Genomic DNA, 23103 nt, shown 5'->3' on the forward strand with positions numbered 1-23103 from the left:
TGCCTCCACATCTCTGTCCTCAGAGGGGGGCCCACAAGGGCCTGCCTGGGTCCTGGTCTCCCTGCATCGGCCACTCTGAGCATGCCTGGTGTTCAGATGTGTGTGTGGGCTGCAGACTTACTGTTTCCGAGGTTTGGCCAAGTCTCATACACTGTCCGCATTCCAGTTACTCTTTCCAGTTACTCCCAGTTTTTGAGTTAACAGAGGAGGGAACGGAAAGGGGACACAGAAGAGTCAATATGCTTAAGGTAACACAATTAGAAAGTGCAGTCTGGGTTCCAAATCTGAGGTCTGTACCCCGCAAGGGAAACCCGGCATATGTTCCATCCCCGCTTCTCCTCCCAGACTGGAAGAGGGGGCCAGTCCAGCTGCCCCCTCCCCTCAATATACCAGGTGCCAGAATGCAGCTGTCTCTTCATTGTTCCCCCCACCCGGGCAAGCTGCAATTGGTGGGGCTGAGCTGGGTGGGGCTACCCTGTGCTGTATGCAGCGAGGCTATCTCCGCTGCAGGCAAATCCAGCCAGAGATTGGTTCTGAGCAGCGGTTCTGACTGGTGAGAGCTGCCACTGATGGGTCGGGGTAGGGGACTGGGAGGGCAGGGAGAGTCAGGCCAGGGAGGATCAAGAACCCCCAGAAGAAAAATTAAAACTGCCTGGGGAAAAACTCCCACCAGATTGAGGGAGAAGGGTTGGGGAATCCCAGGTGGACAGCGGAGGACAAGGAGGCAACAGGAGGGGAGGATTAGAGGATGAGAAGGTCCGGGGCACAGGAGGAGCCTGAGGAAGCTGGGAATGTCAGGCTGTAGGTGGTCCCACCTCCTGCTTTACTCTTGCCTTCTCAGTCTCCCCATCTGTGCTGTGCTGAGAACCCTCCTGCCCCAGCTACCTTGCCAAGAGGAAGGGATTCATGAAAGCAAAAGTGACCCATGAATTGAGTTCTGGGGAGTATAAAGTTGTGAACTGATGGGAGGGGGAATTCCTGCCCAACCCATGTCTTTGCCAGGTGAGGCAGGAACAGGAAGTGCAAGCCTAAAGCCTGGGTTGCCTACACAGGCACTGACCCAGTGACCCCATCATGCCCGCGCCACTGCTTCCGCTGCTGCTGCGAGTGCTGCTGTCCCGCCTGCTGCTGCCTGCTGCCCGCCTGGCCCGCCAGTACCTCCTGCCCCTGCTGCGCCGATTGGCCCGCCGCCTGGGCTCCCAGGACATGCGAGAGGCTTTGCTGGGCTGTCTGCTGTTCATTCTCAGCCAGCGACACCGGCCGGATGCTGGGGAGGCCTCCAGAGTGGACCGCCTGGAGAGGAAGGAGAGGTTAGGCTCCCAAAAGTGAGGCCGTGAGTCCTGGCAGCAGCTGTATCCATCAAAATGCTTTCTTCTGGAGCAGGACAGTCCTGGCGCCAGCACTGACCTCAGCCTGCCCAGTGGGCAGAAGATATAGTGGGGGCTGTGCATGAGAGGGGACTGACCCAGAATGCCTCCCCGCTCCCAGCAGAAATGTCTTTCTGGAAGGATGCCAAGCACCTAGCAGAAAACTGATCATTGCTCTTCCCTCCTCCCCCCAGACCTCTCCTAATCACCTCTGGCCTCAGGGGGAAGGGAGCTGACTTCCCCCCAACCCCTGCAAATGGGGACATCAAGGTCCAGTGAGGGATGATGCTTAACCTAGGGACAAGTGACAATTTAGCCAAGAGATGAGAATTGAATCCAGAGACTGTCTTCCAAGACTCAGGACCTACCTTAAAATAAGACCTTGTTTCCCTATGGAGGCAGACCTGTCCCCAGAGTCCCGCATTCAGCAAGTGCTCAATAAATATTTGTTAATTTGAATTCTTTGGATGCCTTTGAAAGTCTAATCACCCAGATTCCTGCCCTGCAAGACAGTTGACCCTGGCCAGGCAGCTGGTGGGGGGGTGGGCAGGGAGGAGGGGACAACTGCAAGCCTTTCTTTTGCTACCAGTTCCATTGCAGGTCTCAGTTCTCACAGCCCGGAAGTTGTTTCTAGTGCTTAACTGCAGTCTGTATGTCACACTGTGACCCACTAAGGTCTTGAGTCTGTCTCCAAAGAAGATGGGCTGGCTAGCACACAGTAGGGAGGAAAATGTCCTCAAGTGAGTTTGGAGACTTCTCAGCTAGTGGTGGTGGGAAGAGGGAGATTTGTTTGCTAAGGGACTCTGTGGGCAGGCACTCTGGGAGGCAGTGCCCCTGAGAGACACTCCACTCTAGAAGAGGTCTGGGGTGGGTGGGTCACCCAAAGAATTCCCATCATCATTTCCTCCTGCTCAAAGGGAGGCACCTCAGGGGTCAAATAAGAGTTGGTAGACACATTTGCATGCCAGCCTCCGGGTAATTTGCTTGTTGTTCCCAGGCATTGATCCTCCCTCCCTGAGTGAATCCTGGGCTCTGCCTAGGGTCAGGGGAAGATAGTGAGGAATAATACAGAGATCTGTCGGGACCCCATCTCCTCCCCACACCTGTCAGAAGCCAGGGCTGGGCTAAGAAGTGAGACCAGAGCTCTGCTCCTCCATCCCAGCCCTGCGTGACTTTCTGCCAGCACCCCCGAACCCATCTCCTATCTGCTTCCTTCCGGAGTCCTCAAAAGCCAGTGCACGTGCTCGCCCCTCCGGGGAAGGCGACCTGGGGGCAGAGGCGAAATGAAGGGGTTCCGAGCCCCTGGGCCCCTAACCTCGACCCACTCCGTGGCTTCGGGTGCTCAAAGGCACCTGCCGCGCCGGCAGCGCTTCCCAGGCCCGACGGGCCCCTCCCACTGGGCCTGCTCTGGCCTCCCTTCCCGCCCGCTGCCTGGAGCGCTCCCCGCCCCCGAGCCGCGAGCGGTGCCTGGCCGGACCGAGCCGGCCGCGGAGCGCGGAGAGGGCCCGGGGTCGCCCGTTGCAGCCATTCTCCCGCCCGGCGGCAGGGACCGGTCAGGCCCGGCGCGAGCTGCGCTCTCCGGCCATGGCTACGGCCCCAGCCAGGAGGTGAGGAGGGAGAGAGGCCAGGGGCCCGCCAGCCCGGGAACTGCCCCATCCCCCAGCCCCAGTCCGGATGCCGACTCCAAAGTCTCAGCAGGTGCGCTGGGCGGGGGCCCCGAGGGAGGGCCCGGTGGGGTGGGGGCGGGGCCTGCGCGGTTCTCACGCTGCCCCGCGGGGCCCGCTGGCCGCGTAGGGAAAGTTACTCTGGTAGATTTTATCAGTGGGGCCAGAATCTGCGGTTTCTGGAGGAGGGGATAGTTTTCTGGGACTTTGAAAGCCTGCAGTTAGATAACTGCCTTCCCCCCGCCCCGCCCCCTCCAGCCCACCACCACCATACAGATTCCCCCCAAATCAGAGACCTGTCCAGAGCAGAGGCTGCGGGTAGTGGGCAGACGTCTGGGAAATGAGGCTAGAAGACCAAGCCCAGACCTAGTGAACAAAGATTTAAGTCTTCTTGAACCTTGATCCTGTACCCACCCTGTATACACACCTGCCTTTATTTAAAATTTTGATGTTTTATTCATCATGGATTCTTCTCATTAACTTTGATTTTTAGACATTGCATTACAATTTATCTTGGTTACTGCGTTTTTTGGCACCCCCTTAAATTTTGCACCGCCTTAAATTTTGAGCCTGAACCAGTGCCTCACTGGCCTCTTCCCTAGTCTCAGCCCTGCCCGGGAGCCATGGCAATATAGTCACAAACACAACTGAGAACATAGACAGTCTTGAGACATGTGCTGGTGACAGACCTCCAGGCCAGCAAACACTTGAGCAAACACATGGCTTGTTGGTGACAGCTGAAAAGACACAGGCCTGGGGAGGGATAGGACTGCGTGTGAGGTGGTGAGGCACACGTGGGGCCTGCAAAGGAGAGGGAGGGAGGAGGGAGTCTGGGGCAAGCCACAGACCCAAATAGGGTAGAGAGTGGGGGTGCAGCTGGACCAGCCCTCCCTGCTCCACCCCACTCCTGTGACAGGGACCTGTAGGAGCCCAGGGAGGGAGAGCGCCCTAAGACTGGGCAGAGGGTGAAGAGGACTGGCAGGGTTTGGCTAGAAAAACTCTGGGCAAGGCTGAGTTGGGGCTCCAGGGGCTGTCCAGCAGAGGGCCCTGGCACCCAGCAACCGCCTCCTCACAGGGAGGCAGCTCCGGAGGGGTGTGGGTGCTGGCTGGGGGCCCAGGCAGGGTGTGTGCCAGATGGGCTTCTCTCCAACAATAATGGCCCTGGCTGTTGCCATCTGCTGAGCCCGCCTGGCCCCAGCGGGGGTGGGGAGAGGAACCAACTTTCTCCATTCTGGCCTGTGACCCTCACCACTTCCCTCCGGTTTCCTTCCATTTCCAGACCCGTCTGCACACAACTGTAGCCACTGACCACCAGCCTGGCCGTGTCTGGCTGATCTGTCTGGCAACTATGCCTGCCACCCCCACAGGCTCAGAGAGGGGGAAAGGAAGGTGGGAAGAGAAGCAGGGGCCAAGGAAGAGGGGAGAGGAGGGTTAGGAAAGGAAGAGAGAGAGACGGGACAAACATGAGGGCAGGAACCAGGGGGTTGTGGACAGACATGAAACCACTCTCAAGCCACGGAGCAGCGCCTAGAAAAATATTGTCTTCCTGCCCTGTGTTTGGTTTAGGGCTGGGGGGTTAGATATGTGTCATTTCTGTGGAACGTGGAGCCAGAAGGCTGGGGACACCCTCTCTGCCTCTCTGAAGTAGCCTGGGGAGAGCCCACCTACCCTAAGTGAAAAGCTACCTCTCTCCTCAGGGCCCAGTCTGTTTCTCTGGGGAGAGGGTGTGACTCTACTTATCCCTATGGGGCTAATTGTTAATCAGTGTCTATTGCTAATTGTTAATCAGTGTCTATAGCTTCTAGAGGGGACAGGTCTCTGGGTAGCTGGTGGTGAGATGGGCAGCCTGGATTGCATTTTCTCTCCTCAGGACCTCACTAGCCATTGGATCGTCCTCTGGCACTGGGTGCTGGCTGTAGGGGCAGTGAGGGACCCCCATCCCACCCCACCCCATTTACTGCCCAACAGAAACGAGAGTCCTTCCCCGTCCCTTGGAGGTACACCACAGACCACCTCCTCAGCACGCCCACCCCCTTCCTCCTTAGCTAGTGGAGGACGTAGAGCTCAGCAAGGCTTCCGCCTCTGAGGAGTATCTCCAGGCTGGGACAATGGGATTCGCTCAGGATGCAAGGCTGTTCCTGGCTTTCTCTTCCTATTCCCAACTGTGCCTCAGTTTTCCAAAGTGCTGGATTTAGAAAGGGTGACTCATGAGGAGGCTACAGGGCTTCGCCTCGACCCCCTCTCCACACACACACAGAGCCACACATGCCTTCCAAGTCAAAGTTGTGGGTGGTGTGGCGTTTGTGTGTCTGTGGCCAGGTTTGTATGTGTCAGAGGTGGGAAGCCCACCATGCAGGTCGCAGAACAGTGAAGCTGGAGGGATCCCAACAGGAGATGGGGTTGGAGGGGGGAGGACAGAGGCAGTTTTGAAGTAAAAGAAAAGGAAGAGGGGCCTGAAAAGAAGAAGGTGGCATTGGAAGGAGGGCGCTGGAAAAATAGGTGCAGTGTGAAGGAAAAGTGGAGTGGGCGGGGTGTGGGAAGGATAACGGAACATCTGAGATGGAGTGTGGAAATGGGGACGTCTGGGCCTGTCTGAGCAGAGGGTTTGTAGAGGGAGAGTCCCGAGACGCAATCTGTAGCAGTGTGCGTAACTGGGCGCGGAGGAGACTAGGGGTGTCCACTGTGGGTCTGTACCCCTTTTGCCCCATGTGCCCCACATGACAGGCAGGCTCTGGTGTGCCAGCGTCCAGAGAGGTCCTATCTACTGAAATAGGAACGTGAACTGGCGGCCCCTAGGGGCGCAGGGTCTCGGGGTGGGGGCCCCAGAGCATCCAGAGCCGCTGTGCGGGTGGCAGGGGCGGGTCGGGGGCGGGGCTGGGGGCGGGCCCGTGTTGGGGGAAATGGTGGCCGGCGCTGGGCCCGGCAGGGCCCAGCCGAGGGTGGGTTTGAATGTGCTCAGGCGGGCGCGGAAAGCTGCCGGCAGAGCGCGCCGATCGCGGCGAAGAAGGAGTCCTTCTCCAGAAGGTGCCCGGGGCTGGGGGGCTGGGAAGCTGGGGAGCTGGGGAACTGGGGACGGCCGAGGCAGAGGCGCCACTGCCCGCTTGCCACGAGGGTAGGGAGGCCGGACCTGACAGCTCCGCTACCCTAAGAGGGGACGCCAGGTGGGGCACTCGCTTCCCGCGCGCGGAGCGTGCGGCGCCGCGCAGCACGTGGCGTGCACCGGCTGGGGGCGCCTTGGGACCCTGCGGGGACAGGACCCGAGCAGGGCGTGGGCAGCCTGCTTCCCCGGCCTAAAACCCGCTGTAGTCACGCTAACCTCCGAAGGGGGCAGGCGAGTGGACGGTTAATCCCGATCGATCTAGTTGTTGGTACAGGGGAGGGGCTGCGCCGCTGACTGCGCCGGGTGAGGGGGATGAGGTGAGGGGTGAGGATGGAGGGACGCTAATGGAAGTGGAGGAGCTGTCTCTTTAACCCCCAGCTTTTACCGGCCACACTCGTGTCGCTGGCTTCTGCTCCCTGGGCGCGTCCTAATTTACTCATTTACCATGAGTGTGAGAGAGTGAAAGGACAAGGACACATAAACCCAGGTTTTCTTACAAGAGGAGAGCAGTAGTGGGTGAAGGCTGATTACACCTCTGTCCCTTACCCCTCTCCGGGCTCTCTCTCTAACCCCGTGGCCTTTGCCTACTTCTCTCACTAACCTCCAGACCCCCCAGCTTGTCCTGCCTGTGTAAGTAAGCTCTCTGTGCTAGCAAGTGTGTGATGGGGAGGGGGTGGGGTGTTTTATGCATGACAGTCATGCCGGGTATAAAAATGTTAAAAGAAAATCAAAATCTCAGCGCCTCTCCCCCCCCAACTCCTTATGCAAAAGAGAAGATAAAAGCCTCAGACACTTGGGAAGAACTGGCCCCACCGATCATCCATTAAGGAAATTCCTTGCTAACCTCCCATAAACAAGGACATGCAAATTGTACCTATGTCTAGCCCCTAAAACTAAAGCCTATCCAATTCCACACTGATAATGAATTACAAGTTTATCTTACAGGTAACACAGACTAGGAATGATGTTGGCCCCCACCGCATTTTTTTCCTTTAGTTGGAGCAGAGTCCCCCCACCCCATCTTCCAGTTTCCAGGGCTAGCTGAGAAGCAGCCTTTATATCTCCCTCCCTGACCTAGAAGGAGCCTAGAATGAGCTGTATATTGAATTTGAATCCTGGCTCCCTCACTCACTAGGCCCTGTGACCTTAGGCAAGTGAATCAACCTCTCTGAACCTCAGCCAGCCCTATCTGTTCAGTGGCAACGATCTAGTACTAGTTTATGGGTGGTTGTGAGGAAAAGAGGGGGACCTGCAGATAGTGGCTGGCCTCATATGGAATCCTGGGGAGTGGAGAATTTGGTGCTACCACAAGGGTGTCTAGAAGCTGGGGTGCATGAGAAATGTTGGGGTGGTGGGAATAGGGTGGTGCTCAATTTGGTGGCTGCTTTCAGGGCCCCATCTTGGCAGGCCAGGGCGTGCCTGGAAGGATACCAGATTCTCTGAGCTGCTATCAGATCCCTGATTGCTGCTGGGCAAAGGCAGACAGGAACAAAACATCTAGGCTGGCCGGCCGAGTGTTAGGATGTGGGCAGGAGGACGGGGCTGCCTGTGGAGTTAAAGGGTGCTCAGGACTGGGGTAGGGACTGCTGGGAACAGAAAGCAGGGGTGTAGCTGGGAGGAGGGCGGAAATAAATTCTTTTTCTCTAAGCCTAAGGCAGTTTTACCCAGGGGAAGGGGAGCTATACCCCCCACACCAGTCTCCCATCTGGCTTGAAGCTGCACCTGCTTTTAACTGCCAAGAGCCTTGCCTGGGGGCGGGGGAGGGCACAGGGTGTGCTGAGGTGAAAAGGTGGTGGTGGGGGGGTGCCCTCCCTGCTACCTAATAGAAAACTTGAGACCGGGGACTTTTTTTCCCCATCCCCCACCCCAGTGGGGCCCTCTTGCCTCCACCCCTCTAGAAAATGTAAATACTATTGTTCATCACTGGGTCCTGTTGCCTAGAACAGTGCCTAGCTGTCATGCAGAGGTCCTCAGTAAATATTTGTTGAGAGGATGCCTGGAAGGATCCTATGCCTCCATCTGGAGGTGTGTGGGTCTGCTCCTCCCCTCCCTGCCCTACAACCCAGGTGTGGGCTGGGGGCTGAGGAAGACCTTTGGAGAGTCTGGAATTTACCCAGGGAGGGTTGGAAAAGCCCACTGAGGGTCTCAGGGTGGCCAGCTGCATTTGTTTGTCTCAGGGCAGGGCCTGGCGCCATGGCTGCACCTGTGAGGCTGGGGCCTCAGCTCCCCTGCTGAGCCTCCTTGTTCTCTTATCTCCAGAGCTAGCTACGTGCTAGCTAGCTACGGGTGGCCTTTTATCTCCTGGCTGGCTGTGCTTCTGCTTCTTCACTTGTGAGGTTCTCAGAATGGGGCCCATGAAGCCTAAGGGACTCTCTCCTGATGTGCCCTGTGCCACCGTTTTCATTCTGGACCCTCACCCAGGAGCCCGCAGACAAGTCCTGCTGCCTGAACCTGCACTAGGAGCACCTCCTAGAGACTGCCCAGGCCCCCTCTGCTCTGACCCTTCTGTGGGCCACTCTGGGGGTCCGGTGAGTGCCCACAGGAGGGCGGGGAAGCCTGTTCTCATGCCCCAAACAGCGAGACCTAGTCCCAGAGCTAGGCCCTTGTGTGGGGAATGTGCCAGTGCATGTCTGCCTGGCTTCCCATGCCATCCACCAGGAAAGCTATTTAATCTGCTGGTGCCAGGGGGCCTCCCCCAACGCAGGTGGGGAGCAGAGAGGGACGTTGAGGCTGCAGGTTAGGAGCTTTGAGACTACGCACTTAGTCAGAGCCTGTGCCCTCTGCTCCTCCAGTCTTCCCTTCAAGGTCACTTTCAGAAAGGGGAAGAGGACAGGGGCCTGGGGCTGACACCGAGAGGAACTAAGGGGGAACTGGGTGACCCTGGGGCCAGAACTGGGGGGAGTGGCCATGCTGGACTGTGGGAGCGGCTATTTCCCCACTCCCTTTGTGAAATACTTTCCTAGAAAACTGGCCAGCAAGTAGGAAGCCCCTGGGCAGTGGCTGGAAAGAAAGGTTAAGTGCCACTAGCAGAGAGGCTGGGGTGTGTGTGCCCCTAGGAGGAGACATGCTCTCCAAAGCCCACCCAAACCATGAATCTAGGGGCTCCCCAGAGAGGGCGGAGAGGACTGTCTGGCTTGCCCTCAGTCATCACCCCTGTAGTCCCTGCTCCTGCAGATCTGTTTGTTTGGTGCCCTCCTCCTCTGCTCCCTCTTACCCTCTGCTCTGTCTCCACTTTGTTTCCTTCCTTCCATTGTCATCACTGTCCCTGACCCCTCTCATCCTCTTCCCTGCTGCCTTTGATTGTCTTTCCCTCCCTCTCAATCGTACTTCCTCCTCCTTCCCTCCCGTTCTCCACCCGCCTGTTTCCCAGCTTATAAACTGCTTCGGCTGCTGGATAAAAATAGCAGTGGCAGCGGCCAGGCCGGGAGCCAGGTAGAGCCTGAGCAGGCAGGGGGGCCCAACAGGACAGGTCTGTGGGGATAGGGGGCTGGCGAGGGGTCAAGTTGAGTGATCCTGAGGGGCAGGGCCCAGAGGGGGTCCTGCTGGACTCTTCAGCTTGCCTGCTCTGCCTGCCCTGCCCCCTCCTCCCCCCAAGAGTCGAAGGAGGCCTGTGGGGACTCAGGGCCAAGACTGAGCCTCACACTGCTTCTGCCCTGAGCAGGTACCAGAGGGAGAGAGCTATCAACCAGGCAAAGCTGAGAACATCATCGCCATGACAACCAGCCACCAGCCTCAGGACAGGTAAGGGAGGGGGCCTGGGCTGTGGATCCAGGGATGGGTTTCCAGGGGCTGGGTGTGGCGTCCCTCGGAATTTGGAGTTGCTGTGAGTGAGGTCTGCATCCGGGGTGGGACCGTGCATGCCTTGGCTGGGTGCTGGCTGGGGCGTTTGTGGGGAGGGCCAGGTGGGTGGGCAGCGGTCCCTCCCTGGCCTGTCAGCGTTTCCACTGTTGCTCTCCAGCCAGTCAGCAGCTTCCGGCTCCTCTCGCCACCACTGTGGGGAGACACTTGGCAGCACCTCTCATTCCAGAGCACATCTGGCTGAACTGCCCTGGGGCCTCTACCTTAGATGACCTCGGCCTACCCTGGTCCTTGACCTAACCTTCCTCTCACTTCCCCACCTCTGGAGCCCGAACACCCTCAAGTTAGACTTGGCAGTTATGATCATGAATGTGTGTTTTGGAAAAAGAGGTGGTCGCATGATTTAATTTCTCCTAGGGGTCTGGGACCCAAGAGAGTTGAGGAGGTGATTCCTGGAAGGTCCAAGATGCCTTCTGGGTATCAGGCTCTGTCCTTCCCTCCAACGCAGGCCCCCAAACTCCTCACATCCCCTCTGCCCACCCCACCTCCCTCCTGTGCCAAAGGCTGTGAGACTAGGCCACTTCTGCCTGGGAGGCCTGGAGCACTTTGCTCGATCTCTCTGGGACCATTTCCCCACCTGCAAAATAGAGGTAAGAGTATCCATTCACAGGGGTTTATCTGTGGGGGAGAGAATTTAGGAGGCACAGTAAGTGCGGGCCCAGGTGGTTCACTACGTCCCCTCTCCTGATCCCCGGCCGCCGATCCCAGCCTCGCCGCTCCTGGGCAGCTCCCTGAAGTCCCCTCCTGTCTTCATCCACCTGGTCACACTGCTTGCTCACTTCCCAGCTCCACCTCTGAACCATCTGTCCTGTATGCCCTTGGCTGGGAGCTTTCCCTCCATCTGGGCCTCTGAACCAAGACTTTAGCTTCTCTACTGCAGGGGGAGTGTGTCTGTGAGGAACTTGGGGCTGCGGTTGTAATAGCTCAGACCTGCCCGCTAGGGGTGCTCACCAGGCCCTCCCTGGGTGAGGCCTGCTAGTGGTCTAGGCCCCCACTCTCTGGCCTGACCTGTCTCCTCACTGCCTTGGGCTTCCTGCTGCCATCTCTGAAGAAAGCTGGTCTTGGCTGCGAGGCGGGCATGGCAGACACATCTGGAGATCTTGATGGGGGGCTGGGGTTCCTAAGCTTGCAGGCAAGGCCTACCTGGGTGAAGCTGGCCTGTCCCAGACAGGCCTTGAGGTATAGGGATTGGGACATTGCCCCGGTCAAAGCTGAGCAGCCCTTGTTTACCGCTCTGGAGCTCAGATGACGTCCAGTGGCCCCGTACCTCCTGGCCTGGCCTGGGTGGTATGACCTACAAAACCAGTTCTGTCTGGGCCAGGAGAAAATAGCTCTAGCTCCCTCATTTCCCAGCTGCCCTGAGGCACCCTGCCCGCCTGCCCCTTCTAGGGCCAGAGTGGTCTGAGAGTTCAACCTCAGAATCCTCTTCAGGGAACCACACAGTCCCTGCCCAGACTACATAATCACTTCCAGCCTGCCTGGTGGGGGTGGAAGTCACTTGTGTGCTTTTTCACTCACCCGCCCACCCCCAACTCTTTCGCAGGGTTTCCAAAACCATCTCCGGATGTGTGGGTCACACTGGTTCCCAGCCTGCAGGGTCCCCAGGGCCTTCCAGGACTGAGAACCAGGGTCCTGTTAGCCATGCCATTCTCTGACCCAGCGCTCCTCCCTGAATTCCAGCTGACCCTTTTGTGGTCTGTGTGCCCTTTTCCCTATCCCAGGACAGCCCCTTGCCCCACCCACACCCATAAGAGACACAAGCACAAATGTCTTGTGCCCTGGGACAGCGGGAGAGACTGACAGGCAGGGAGGGCCAGAGCTTCCCCAGGACTGATCTGGGAAGGGGGTGGGGTGGTGGGTCATTGTCACTTGGCCCCTCTTTCCTCTCCCAGATACAAAGCTGTCTGGCTTATCTTCTTCATGCTGGGTCTGGGGACGCTGCTCCCTTGGAATTTTTTCGTGACGGCCACTCAGGTGAGACTGGAAGGAGGGGGCTCTGGGGGGCATGTCCACTGGGCATGCGGGTCCTGAGTCTGTACCTGCGGGCACAGAGAGAGAGATTTCAACACTCCTCTCTGCAACCCACACAGTATTTCACAAACCGCCTGGACATGTCCCAGAATGTGTCCTTGGTCACTGCCAGACTGAGCAAAGACATCCAGGCCTCAGCTGCCCCCACAACAGCCTCACCAGCCCGGAACTCTCTCAGTGCCCTCTTCAACAATGTCATGACCATATGTGCCATGCTGCCCCTGCTGCTCTTCACCTGCCTCAACTCCTTCCTGCATCAGAGGTGAGCACCCGGCCCCACCCCAGCCGGACCCTCACTGCCTCCTGCACCCCCTGGGCTGGGCCCCAGGTTTGCCCACCCCTCTCTGCCACCCTCGGCTTCCCCCGGCAGGATCCCTCAGTCAGTACGGATCCTGGGCAGCCTGGTGGCCATCCTCGTGGTGTTCCTGATCACTGCCATCCTGGTGAAGGTGCAGCTGGATGCGCTGACATTCTTCATCATCACCATGGTCAAGATCATGCTCATTAACTGTAAGCCAGGAGGGGGCCTGTAGGCTAAGACCTCCCACATACCCCCGCCCTTCTTTCAGACCTGCCGTCAGCGTGGGGAGGGCCCATCCCTCCCCCATCCAAGGGAGTGGACGCTGTGGGGGGCACTTGGGATTCAGAGGCCTGAGCAGGCTTGACCCAGGATTGGGGGGTGCAGAGAAAGGGGCAGCTCAGTGTCAAGACTCACTGGGAATAAAGCAGGAGTTACAGGGACCCCTGACTTCCAGCCCCAGCTCCCTGCTCATGCCCACCCTGTTCCCCCAGCATTTGGTGCCATCCTGCAGGGCAGCCTGTTCGGACTGGCTGGCCTCCTGCCCGCCAGCTACACGGCCCCCATCATGAGTGGCCAGGGCCTAGCAGGCTTCTTTGCCTCGGTGGCCATGATCTGCGCCATTGCCAGTAAGTCCTGCTGTCCATCTGCCCGGTGCCCTGGTGGTGGGGGGCGGGTAGGGGATGGGGCCTGTCTCTGATCACTGACACCACTCCAGGTGGCTCGGAGCTGTCAGAAAGTGCCTTCGGCTACTTTATCACAGCCTGTGTCGTTATCATCTTGACCATCATCTGTTACCTGTGCCTGCCCCGGCTGGTGAGCAAATTGGGCAAGCTGGGGTTTGGGGTCCCAGAGGTCTGGGGTTCCAAACCAAGGGTGTTCAGAGGCCGAAACCTGGGGGAGGCAGGAATTCTGAAGATTCTGCCTCTGAATCCACCTCCCGTCTCCCTTACTTGATAGGAATTCTACCGCTACTACCAACAGCTCAAGCTCGAAGGGCCTGGGGAGCAGGAGACCAAGTTGGACCTCATTAGCAAAGGTCTGCAGAGCCTGAGGAAGCTGGGGTGGGGACAGCATGCCAGGTGGGGAGCAGCGTGAGTGAAGAGGACAAGAACAAGTGTACTGTTTTACCTGTCAGCCCTGAGCCAAAGGACAGGGGACCAGGGATGGGGTGAGGCGACAACAGGAAATAAGTGCTGGGAAAGGAAAAATGGGGGGACATCCTGGATGACCTTGAATACTTGAGGCATTCGGACCGAAGGCGGTGGGAGGCAAGTTCAGATTCTTGGACAGGGAGCACCGTGACCTGAGGCTCTTGGGAGAGGTCAGGCCTCATGGGTCTCGAGGTGTGGGGACTTAAAGGGGAGCTCTAGGCTAGGGTTAGCATGTGGCTGTGGACTGGCAAAGGAGGTGTCCACCTCCAACTAATCCCAGCCCTTTTGGGGAATGTTTGGGTCATCTCCTGTTACTCTGTCTTCCCCACAACTTGAAGGTCCTTCCACAACCTGTCACCCCCCAGGAGAGGAGCCAAGAGCAGGCAAAGAGGAGTCCGCAGTTTCAGCCTCCAACTCTGGGCCCACCGACAATAGCCACTGTATCAGAGCCATCCTCAAAAACGTACGTGGGGCAGGGTGTCCTGCCCTCTACCCCCCACCCTCTTTCTCTCCTTTTGTTCCTTCTCCCCTGCCTCCCACCTCCTCCCTTTCAGACTTGAGACAGTCACTCTCCTGGGATCTTTCGTATGTGTGTGTTTGCATGTATGTGTGCGTGTGAGGGAGAGAAGGGTGGGGATTCTTGGTTCTTTAATGCCCAGCCACCATGAAGACACAGGGACCTGGGTGAATCCCCTTCCCCTTCTCTCCAGATCTCAGTCCTGGCCTTCTCTGTCTGCTTCATCTTCACTATCACCATTGGGATGTTTCCCGCTGTGACTGTTGAGGTCAAGTCCAGCATCGCGGGCACCAGCGCCTGGGGTGAGGATGCCACAGGTTCCCAGGATGGAGACAGACAGGATCTTGAGCCAGGCTGGGAGTTGGGGTGAGAGGGAGCCTGGGTTACCTTCTCCCCAGCTAGACTTTCCTGGGTCTATTTGCCCTTCCCTGGGCTGGAAGCATCTTCTCCATTTTATTGTTGGGGAAGCTGAGGCCCAGTGAGGATCAAGGTTGCTATATCTGTCTCTCGGGGCCTGATAACCATCCCCTAATCTAGTCTCCTCCTACTCTTCCAGGAAACTACTTCATTGCTGTGTCCTGCTTCTTGACTTTCAATATCTTTGACTGGCTGGGCCGGAGCCTCACCGCTGTATTAATGTGGGTAAGTGGAGGAAGGGCTCACTAGGCCCCTGGGGGAGGGGAGAGTCCAGCCTGAGACCCAGAAGGTATGGTGGTAAGTGGACTATTTTTTTCCCAGTTGAGACATAATTTATTTATAGTTAGGTGTACAAGTCTTACGTGTACAACGTAATGAATATATGTATTTGCATACACACCCAATTCAAGATGTAGAATATTTCCAGCATTCCAGAAGGCTTCACTGTGCGCCCCCAGTCAGTACCCCCCTAAGAGTAACCAGGCTTTGAGGTTTCTTTCAGGTCCTGAGGGGCCCCAGATGGAGCCCTGCGGGCCTGGCTGTGCCCTGGGGACCAGCCGGGGCTGAAACACTGCCTGATACCCACAGCCTGGGAAGGACAGTCGTTGGCTGCCAGGCCTGGTGCTGGCCCGAGTGGTGTTCGTGCCCCTGCTGCTGCTGTGCAACGTCCAGCCCCGCCGTTACCTCGCTGTGGTCTTTGAGCACGACGCCTGGTTCATCTTTTTCATGGCCGCCTTTGCCTTCTCCAACGGCTACCTCGCCAGCCTCTGCATGTGCTTTGGGCCCAAGTGAGTGGGGCTGGGTTGGGGAACTTGGTGGCATCGGGCAGGTTCTAGGGCTCTAGTGGGGGACTCATTTGAAGGAGAGAGGGCAAAAGGAGAGTCCCTGATTCTGGAGCTGAGAGGGGAGATGGCTGGGGAGGGGCCCCTAGGCTGAGGGCAGTGGTAGGTAGCGGAGGAGTGGGTGCCCAAGCTTACCTCGGCGGAGATGTGGGAGGGGGGCTCTCAGGGGAGGTTAAAAGATGGCCCCCAGTACACGCTCCCCCAGCAGGGAAAAGCCAGGTAGGGATATGAAGGCAGGATGGGCTGGTCAGCAGAATAGGCACTTAGGTGCGTTTCCCCACTCAGCCCCCCTTCCACGCTAGACGCTCTGGGCCAGGGCAGGGGCCATCCTAAGGTAGCCTTGCCCTTCCTCCTTTAGGAAAGTGAAGCCAGCTGAGGCAGAGACAGCAGGAACTATCATGGCCTTCTTTCTGTGTTTGGGCCTGGCGCTGGGGGCTATCTTCTCCTTCCTGTTCCGGGCAATTGTGTGACCATGGACGGACAGAAGGACTGCACTGCCTGCCTGCCTCCTCCCCTTCCTTCTCCTGCCCGGCATGGGCAGTGGTGGTCTGGAGGTTTTCTTTCTCATGGCCTGTGCTGGGCCTGGATGTCCAGGCCCTGGAGAGACAGCCTCTGTGGATGGACAGTGGGGACATTGTGGGCTTGAGGGTCAGAGTCAAGGGAGGGGCACAGTGTCTGCATCTGCTTGAGTTTCTCCACACTTGGCTCCGATCCTTCCTTGAACAGGGCAGCAGAGGTTCTTGGGCTCAGAGTGTGTGTGTGTGTGTTTCTGTCTGTCTGTCTGTCTGTACCAGGGGTGGCTAGGGATCAGGACTGACCGTTGTATGGTCTGATCTGGTATTTCCCCTCCCCCATTCTCTCCACATGCCCCTCCCAGCTCCCCCTGCCCAGTTCCCACCCATCATGTACCCTGTACAGTTGCTATTTTACTGCCTTTTTTATATTTGACAGAAACCAGGTGCCTTCAGAGGCTCTCTAATTAAACCCTTTTTTTTTCCTCCATGGCTCTCTGTGTCCTCTAGCCATGGTTTCATGCCCTGGAGAGGGCAGAGGGCTTGGCAGCCTGAGTCTGGGGGCATGAGCATGACCCAGCTGGGCCTTGGCCAGGCCTGGGCCTGGGTTCAGGGCAGGTGGGGGGGTAGGCCTCTTGGCCTCAGAGGGGCTGCAGTGCCCCCTGCTGGGGCCACAGGGGAGGGGCAGGCCTGGAACCAGGACATGGGGACAGCTGGCCCAGGCTGAGAAAGGCCAAGTTTTTCTTTGCTGCTTCATTCCTTCTTTCACAGGACTGGGGATGGAGACAGCTCCCCGTTTTTCCTTTGTCTTCGCTGCCACCCCCTCCACTCTGTCCTCAGCCCAGGAATGAGCGCTGCAGAACTGGCCAGCTCCTGGCCGTACTCCCACACCGCTGGGCAGGAAGAGACCGAGCCTGAGGGTTCTCCCCTACCTGGCACTCTGCCCTGACACCAAAGCTCAGCTTGCCAGACTTCCCGGGGAACAAAGGGCCTATGTGTCCTCACATTGGAGTCAGACCTTCCCCATTTCAACCCCAAACTCTGGCTTAGGGAGGGGGCGGGTTGATGTGGGACTAGGGAGTTTCTCAATGGGGGGTCGCTACACTGGGGCCCACTTCTCAAGCATGTCTGCCCGACTGGAGGTAGGAGCAGAGTTCTGGCCCACCTCCCCCCCCGCCACTCCCCCCACCAGGGACAGACTCCTCTCAGCGAGGCTCAGCGGGGGCTGCCCACTGATCCCTGACCAGCAGATTGCTACTGAGTCGGCACCTTCATCAGGGCTTCCTTTCTCACAGGAGTTTAACTTAATTGAGGGCTCCAGGCCTCATTAAGGGCTGTTAGCACATGTTTAAGGCTCTTGGATGAGCTCTGAGCCCTAATGGGATGGCTAAGTATACCATTGTACTGGGAACAAGTCCATGTACTAATTTGTCAAAGCAGAGTATGTATCTGAGGTGGTGGAAAACAAGGTATTCCTTTCCTATCAGGTTCAGAAGCTGAGGGGTTCCCTGAGCACCCTTCCTCCAGTTAACAGTGCCCTTTGGCAGTGAATCAAGCTGAAAACACAGCCTGAGGGCTCTGGCCCAAAGTCCTCCCTGCCGTCCCCATTGTACCCAAATCCTGAGAGCCCTATTGGCATCCTTCCTCAGCGCCAGCTGCCCCTCAGGGATCCTATATTTCTTCCTCACGTCCCCATACCACTTCCTGCCTGGCCTTTGGGCACTTCCTCCCAGGTCTTCCAATCTGTCACATACATGGCCACAAGAATAATCTGAAAACAAATTTAGGGGTATGCTGGTCCCTGTCTCTGGAGCTTGCTTCTGTCTCCCCAAGCATTTCCCGATCCTACACCAGCAACAGCCAGTTTGTACAATTTCTTCTCTGCCCCTCAAAGCTTTCATAACATTGTGACTTTTCTTCTTCTTCTTCTTCTTTTTTTTTTCCTAGAGACAGGGTCTCACTCTTTCGCCTAGTCTGGAGTACAGTGGTGTGACCATAGCTCTCTGCAGCCTTGAACTCCTGGACTCAGGCGATCCTCCCACTTTAGCCCCCCAAGTAGCTGGGATTACAGGTGCACGCCACCATGCCTGACTAATTTTTTGTAGAGATGGGGTCTCACTATGTTGCCCAGGCTGGTCTCAAACTCCTGGCTCCTAAGCGATCCTCCTGCCTCAGTTTCCCAAAGTGCTGGGATTACAGGTGTGAACCATCATGTCCAGCCCATATTGTTATCTTACTCCAGCTATCAGACTGTCATGTTTTTGAGGTTAGGGTCTACTTTTTATGCACTTTTTGACTTTTCAAGCTATGTTATACCTGGCTCCCAGATGTACTCAGAAAATGTTTGCTTCACTGCATCTGTTTGTCCCAAGGTGGAACTCATCCCCCCTCACAGTCTTCACATGCCTGACTCCAGTGGGGTGGTAGCACTCATAGCCTGTGCTCATGGGAGAGAGATGAGATGTTAAGTAGATTCCTCTCAAACCCAGCACTGATTTGAAGGAGGAAAAAAATATTTAGGATACACTTTCTCCCTTAATGTACTTGCATTGATGTTGAAGAAAATTACTAGAATATTTTTTGCTTCTAATTTTCAAATGGCAAATGCCCCCAAAATTGGTCTCCTTACTTCATTTCCATTCTTCTGACCTCTGTTTTCACCTATAAACTTGAGAGGTGTGTAGCAAAAGCCCCTCCCAGGCCTGCCCAACTGCAGTGGTGGCTCTCAACCACAAGTGGGCGCTGTGTGGGCAGCACCACCTTTGGAGGGCAGCAGCCTCCCCTACAGGACCTCCCCACTTACCTCCTAGCACTTTGCTTCCTATAAGGTAGGGAGGGCTGAGCCTGAGAATCTGCCAGCTTTCCGTGACTGCCTTGACTTGCCGCTGGTCATCACCTTCTTTCCCTGGGACATTTCTGCTTAAAATAGCTGCTCTCCATAGGGTGGCTGCCATTACAGTGCAGGAATGTCTGTGTTGTTTAATCTTTTATGGTGAAGTGTGGGGGTTTAAACACTCTTAAAAAGCTAAGAGTTCCAGTAAAAGCAGCAGCCTTTGTGGAAAATAGAAATGAAAGCTCAGGTGTAATCTAGGAATTGGAATAAATTGTTTTGAGTTTAAACTATGATAATTCAAAATGGATGTAAGCAGAGAAATGCAGAATCATTTTAAAGAAATAGCCCTATCGCCTGGTCAGCAGGCCCTGCGTGAAACCTGAGTCTTCACACAGACACACACACAGAGGAAGAGTGGCTATCTGCAGGGATGTCAGCCAGCAGATCTGCCTTGAGACCAGTTTGTCAGTGTCCACCCACACCCTGAGGCTCATCTGGTTCCTGGGACAAGTTGGCAGAATGTGGAGATGGGCAGATCCCCCCACCTCCAACTCATCAGTGGCCTTCAGTCCGAGCTGGGCTCCTCCAGCCCATCTCAATATGATCTGGCTTCCTGGTAGGTGCTGGGGGCTGGGAATATGCTCCCTCAGGCCCTGCCCTGGCAGGCCTAGTGCTCCCTGGAAATAAGCATGTTGGCATTCTGGTTCCAGACTGCAAGATGAGTGCTAAATGTGAGTCAGCAGGACCCTCACTAAGGCCTCTGCCCTCTCCCAGACCTTTTGGTGAGGAAGAGACAACCAGTTTGGATTCAGAGCCAGGTATTCCATCTTGGGCCTCCACGTGCCAGCTATGTGACCCTGGACAAGTCATTCACCCTTTGTGCCCCAATTCCTCTTCCTTAATACAGGATGACAATATATGTATGGAGTTGAAATTTAGGGTGTCAGTGCAGGAGAGCCTGGATATGGGGAATCGTGGCATTCCTAGGACGAACCTCAGCATGGTGGCATCCCCCGCCCCCAATCTAGGCGATTCGTTGTCCCTTCCCGCCCATGTTTATTCCCCTCTCCCACACCTTCAGACCCTGGAATCTTCGAGAATCAAGCCTCACTTCTCCCATCCCAGCCATTTCCAGTGTGAGCCAGCACTTGAGGCCCTGCCCCCGGCGGACAGCCGAGAACCGCGAGAACGCGGGGCTGGAAGGCGGGGTCGGGTAAAGCCCCGAAGGAGCCGAGCCCCTGCCCCGCCCCGCGGCTAGGCGGGGAGGATGACGTCACCCGGCTCGCGCGCCCCCTGGCGGGAGCACAGCCCCACTCCTCTGCGCATCTCAGCCCTGGTGGGTGGAGGCCCAGACTGCGTGTCAGACCAAGTCCACTGCTCCCTGTGTCCCAGTGACCTTGAACCAGGCACTCGGTATCAAGGTCGCTCCTCTGTGAAGCAGGGACAGTAACATTGGTCCTGCCTCCCGCGCGGGTCGTGAATCTCCGCTTGTGCTCTCTCCTTACCTATATGGTCTCATCCCACGGCCCAGTAACCCTCTAAGGTGCTGACTTGCTATGCTCATATTACTCCAGAAAACTGAGACTGAAAGGTTACATGGTGGGAAAATATTCTGTAAACTGCAAAGCACCAGGTAAATATAAAGCAATCTCTCTCTCTCTCTCTCTCTCTCTCTCTCTGTCACACACACACACACACACACACACACACAGTTACCAAGCAGTGAAGGGGACAGAAAGTTACAGGCATCACGTAGCACTGTAAGACAAGGTGGTCAACCTTCCTCCCTGGTCACTGAAACATTCCCCTGAGAATCACCTCCTCTGTTCACATCCCCAGGGGGCCCAAGCCTCCCAGGATACTGAACTCTCATCTCATCCTGTCCAGGCGAAACCAGCGAAGTCCTTCCTGGGGTCTAACCCCAGCTCCTCCTGTGTGATTTCCTCACCACCCAGCAGCCCTATCACAGCCCTACCAATCTGGGTGGAGGTGGGCCAGGCAGGCACTGGGCCCAGTACATGGCCCAGAAATCCAGCCAGTTGGGACCTGCACACTGAAAAAGAGTGATTTGTGCCTGAGACAGGACAGGTGGCAGGCAAAATAGTTAAGTAGGTCAGGGTTGTTTGTGGTGCCATCTGCCCCTGTACTTCCTCTGACTATGATCTGCTCTGGGCTGAATGGATTTGGGGTTAAATTTTACCTTCTTAGTCAAAGGGGACCTTGAACACTGAACTATGCCCAAGACAAAAAGGGATGCTTGGTGGGTGTGATGACGGGAGAAAGGTAGACATTTTGGACTGGGCTGACAATAGCAGGCAGGCAGGACTCGGTCACCCCACTTAGGCCACTGATATGAAAAGCAAAACAGTCATTTTTGTATTAATAAAGTGGGTTACTAAAGATGCCCAATTTATAATTCAAGAATGGTTTAGAACACAATTTCTGGCCCTGTTTCATGACATTAAGTGATTTTGAGGAAAAATTTGTGGCCTTAAATCCTTTTGTTGGAAAAGGTGAAAGCCTGAAATTTAATATGCTGAGTATTAAAGTTAAAAAAACAGAAAAAGAATAACAGAGCTGATACAAAGACAGTAGGAATAATGAGATAATAAAAATTAAGCAGAAATTTTAAAAGCCAGAAACAAATATATGAAAATGAATATAAACAAAATAGGCAAAGCTTTGGTGAAACTGAACAAGGAAAAAACAGGGATAAGACATGAAAAACTATTTCAGGAATGAAGAAGAAGATATACTTTAGATAGGAGAGATTTAAAAGATAGTAAAAGAAAACAGCCCTCTCTCTCTTTGCCCCTCCTTTGGCTCTCCCTTTGCTGCGACAATGGGTTTGGTTGTCACCTGTGGCAGATGTATCATGCTCTGTAAACATGTACCATGCTCTTTCCCTATAATCCTTTCTTTCTCTCCTCAATAAACCTCATTTTCATGCTTGCCTAAAAAAATAATAATAAAATAAATGATAGTAAAAGAAAACAGTATGCCCATATTTAAAACTTTGAAGAAATATCCAGAAAAATTATTAAACAAAATTGATTCATGGAGAGGTATAAAACTATTAAAAAAATTGAATCCTTAGTTAAAATGGTTTCATATGGAAAACAACAGACCTGGGTAGTTTTTACGGGTGAGTTCTACAAAACTTAAAGAAATAGACCATTTCAGGCCGGGCAAGGTGGCTCACGCCTGTAATCCTAGCACTCTAGGAGGCCGGGGCGGGTGGATCCTTTGAGCTCAGGAGTTCGAGACCAGCCTGAGCAAGAGCAAGACCCCGTCTCTATTAAAAACAGAAAGAAATTATCTGGCCAACTAAAAATATATAGAAAACATTAGCCGGGCATGGTGGCGCATGCCTGTAGTCCCAGCTACTCGGGAGCCTGAGGCAGCAGGATTGCTTGAGCCCAGGAGTTTGAGGTTGCTGTGAGCTAGGCTGATGCCACGGCACTCTAGCCTGGGCAACAGAGCAATACTCTGTCTCAAAAAAAAAAAAAAAAAAGAAATAGACCATTTCAGTTTAATATTAGAAAGTTTATTAATGAATTAACCATATAAATAGATTAAGGAAATTTAAAAAATAATATTCTCAATAGATGCAGAAAAATAACGACACCTATTCAGATTAAAATGTATAGCAAATTAGGACTATGAAGAGTAAATATCGTATTCAATGGTAAAGTGTTAGAAGCTTTCTTTTCTGATCAGGAATGAGGCAGGGAGGCCCAGAATCAGTTTCCACTCATCATTGTTCTGCAGGTCCTAGCTGCTGTAGTAAAACATGAAATAAGAGAAATAAAAATGAGAAAAAGGAGAAACCAAACTGTCACTGTTCTCAGATGATGTGCTTGTACCTAGAAAACACCAAAAAATTGACAGAAAAATTAAGAATTAATAAGGTAGTTTACCAAGTTGCTAGATCAATAAGCAATTATCAGGTGCTTTTCTAACTCTCTGGAAAACAGAAAATGAACAAAAATTTCCATTTGCCATGGCAACAAAAAATAGGCGGGGTGCAGTGCCTCACACCTGTAATCCTAGCACTTTGGGGGGCGGAGGTGGGAGGATTGCTAGGAGTTCAAGACTAGCCTGAAAAAGAGCGAGACCCCATCTCTAAAAAAAATAGAAAAACTAGCCGGGAGTGGTGGTGCGTGCCTGTAGTCCCAGCTACTCAGGAGGCTGAGGCGAGAGGATTGCTTGAGCCCAGGAGTTTGAGGTTGCAGTTTACTATGATGCCACTGCACTCCAGCCTGGACATCAGAGTAAGACCCTGTCTCAAAAAATAAATAAATAAATAAAAATAAAAATACTAACAATAAAGTGAGCAAAAGTTGTATAAGACTTATCTTGCGTCCCAGCAGGGAACATGAAAACATAGGCAAAGAGATGGAGTCCACGCTGGCTGTGCAGACCTGCCCAATTGTCCAGTTTGTCTGAAAGTCAGGCCCATTGGCATAGGAGGGTGTCAGTTAAGGGTATTCCCTGTGGAATTCAGAGA

At 55.0% G+C, this 23103-nt stretch overlaps 2 protein-coding genes across 14 annotated transcripts; both read left to right on the top strand.

Annotated features, from left to right (window-relative positions):
* Window positions 1–1074: 1074 nt before the first annotated feature.
* Window positions 1075–1329, top strand: MYMX (myomixer, myoblast fusion factor). The gene has a single exon (XM_069487474.1). The coding sequence runs from the start codon at window positions 1075–1077 to the stop codon at window positions 1327–1329; it is 255 nt and encodes an 84-aa protein (XP_069343575.1).
* Window positions 1330–2827: 1498 nt separating this feature from the next.
* Window positions 2828–21256, top strand: SLC29A1 (solute carrier family 29 member 1 (Augustine blood group)). Of its 13 annotated transcripts, none has more exons than XM_069488582.1 (14): window positions 2828–2974; window positions 9793–9872; window positions 10090–10579; window positions 11882–11963; window positions 12080–12282; window positions 12391–12530; window positions 12813–12947; window positions 13037–13134; window positions 13279–13357; window positions 13811–13935; window positions 14183–14291; window positions 14546–14631; window positions 14995–15194; window positions 19675–21253. In XM_069488582.1, exons 4-14 carry the CDS (start codon window positions 11910–11912, stop codon window positions 19808–19810), a joined length of 1365 nt encoding a protein of 454 aa, XP_069344683.1. In that variant the 5' UTR covers window positions 2828–2974; window positions 9793–9872; window positions 10090–10579; window positions 11882–11909; the 3' UTR covers window positions 19811–21253. The 13 variants fall into 13 exon arrangements, with proteins under 13 accessions (XP_069344683.1, XP_069344681.1, XP_069344673.1 ...); XM_069488578.1 differs by lacking the exons at window positions 2828–2974; window positions 10090–10579 and adding exons at window positions 3006–3065; window positions 8553–8659; XM_069488577.1 differs by lacking the exons at window positions 2828–2974; window positions 10090–10579 and adding exons at window positions 6003–6055; window positions 8553–8659.
* Window positions 21257–23103: the final 1847 nt, after the last annotated feature.

Source organism: Eulemur rufifrons, chromosome 15 (genome assembly GCF_041146395.1).
Source record: "Eulemur rufifrons isolate Redbay chromosome 15, OSU_ERuf_1, whole genome shotgun sequence".
NCBI classification, from domain to species: Eukaryota; Metazoa; Chordata; class Mammalia; order Primates; family Lemuridae; genus Eulemur; species Eulemur rufifrons.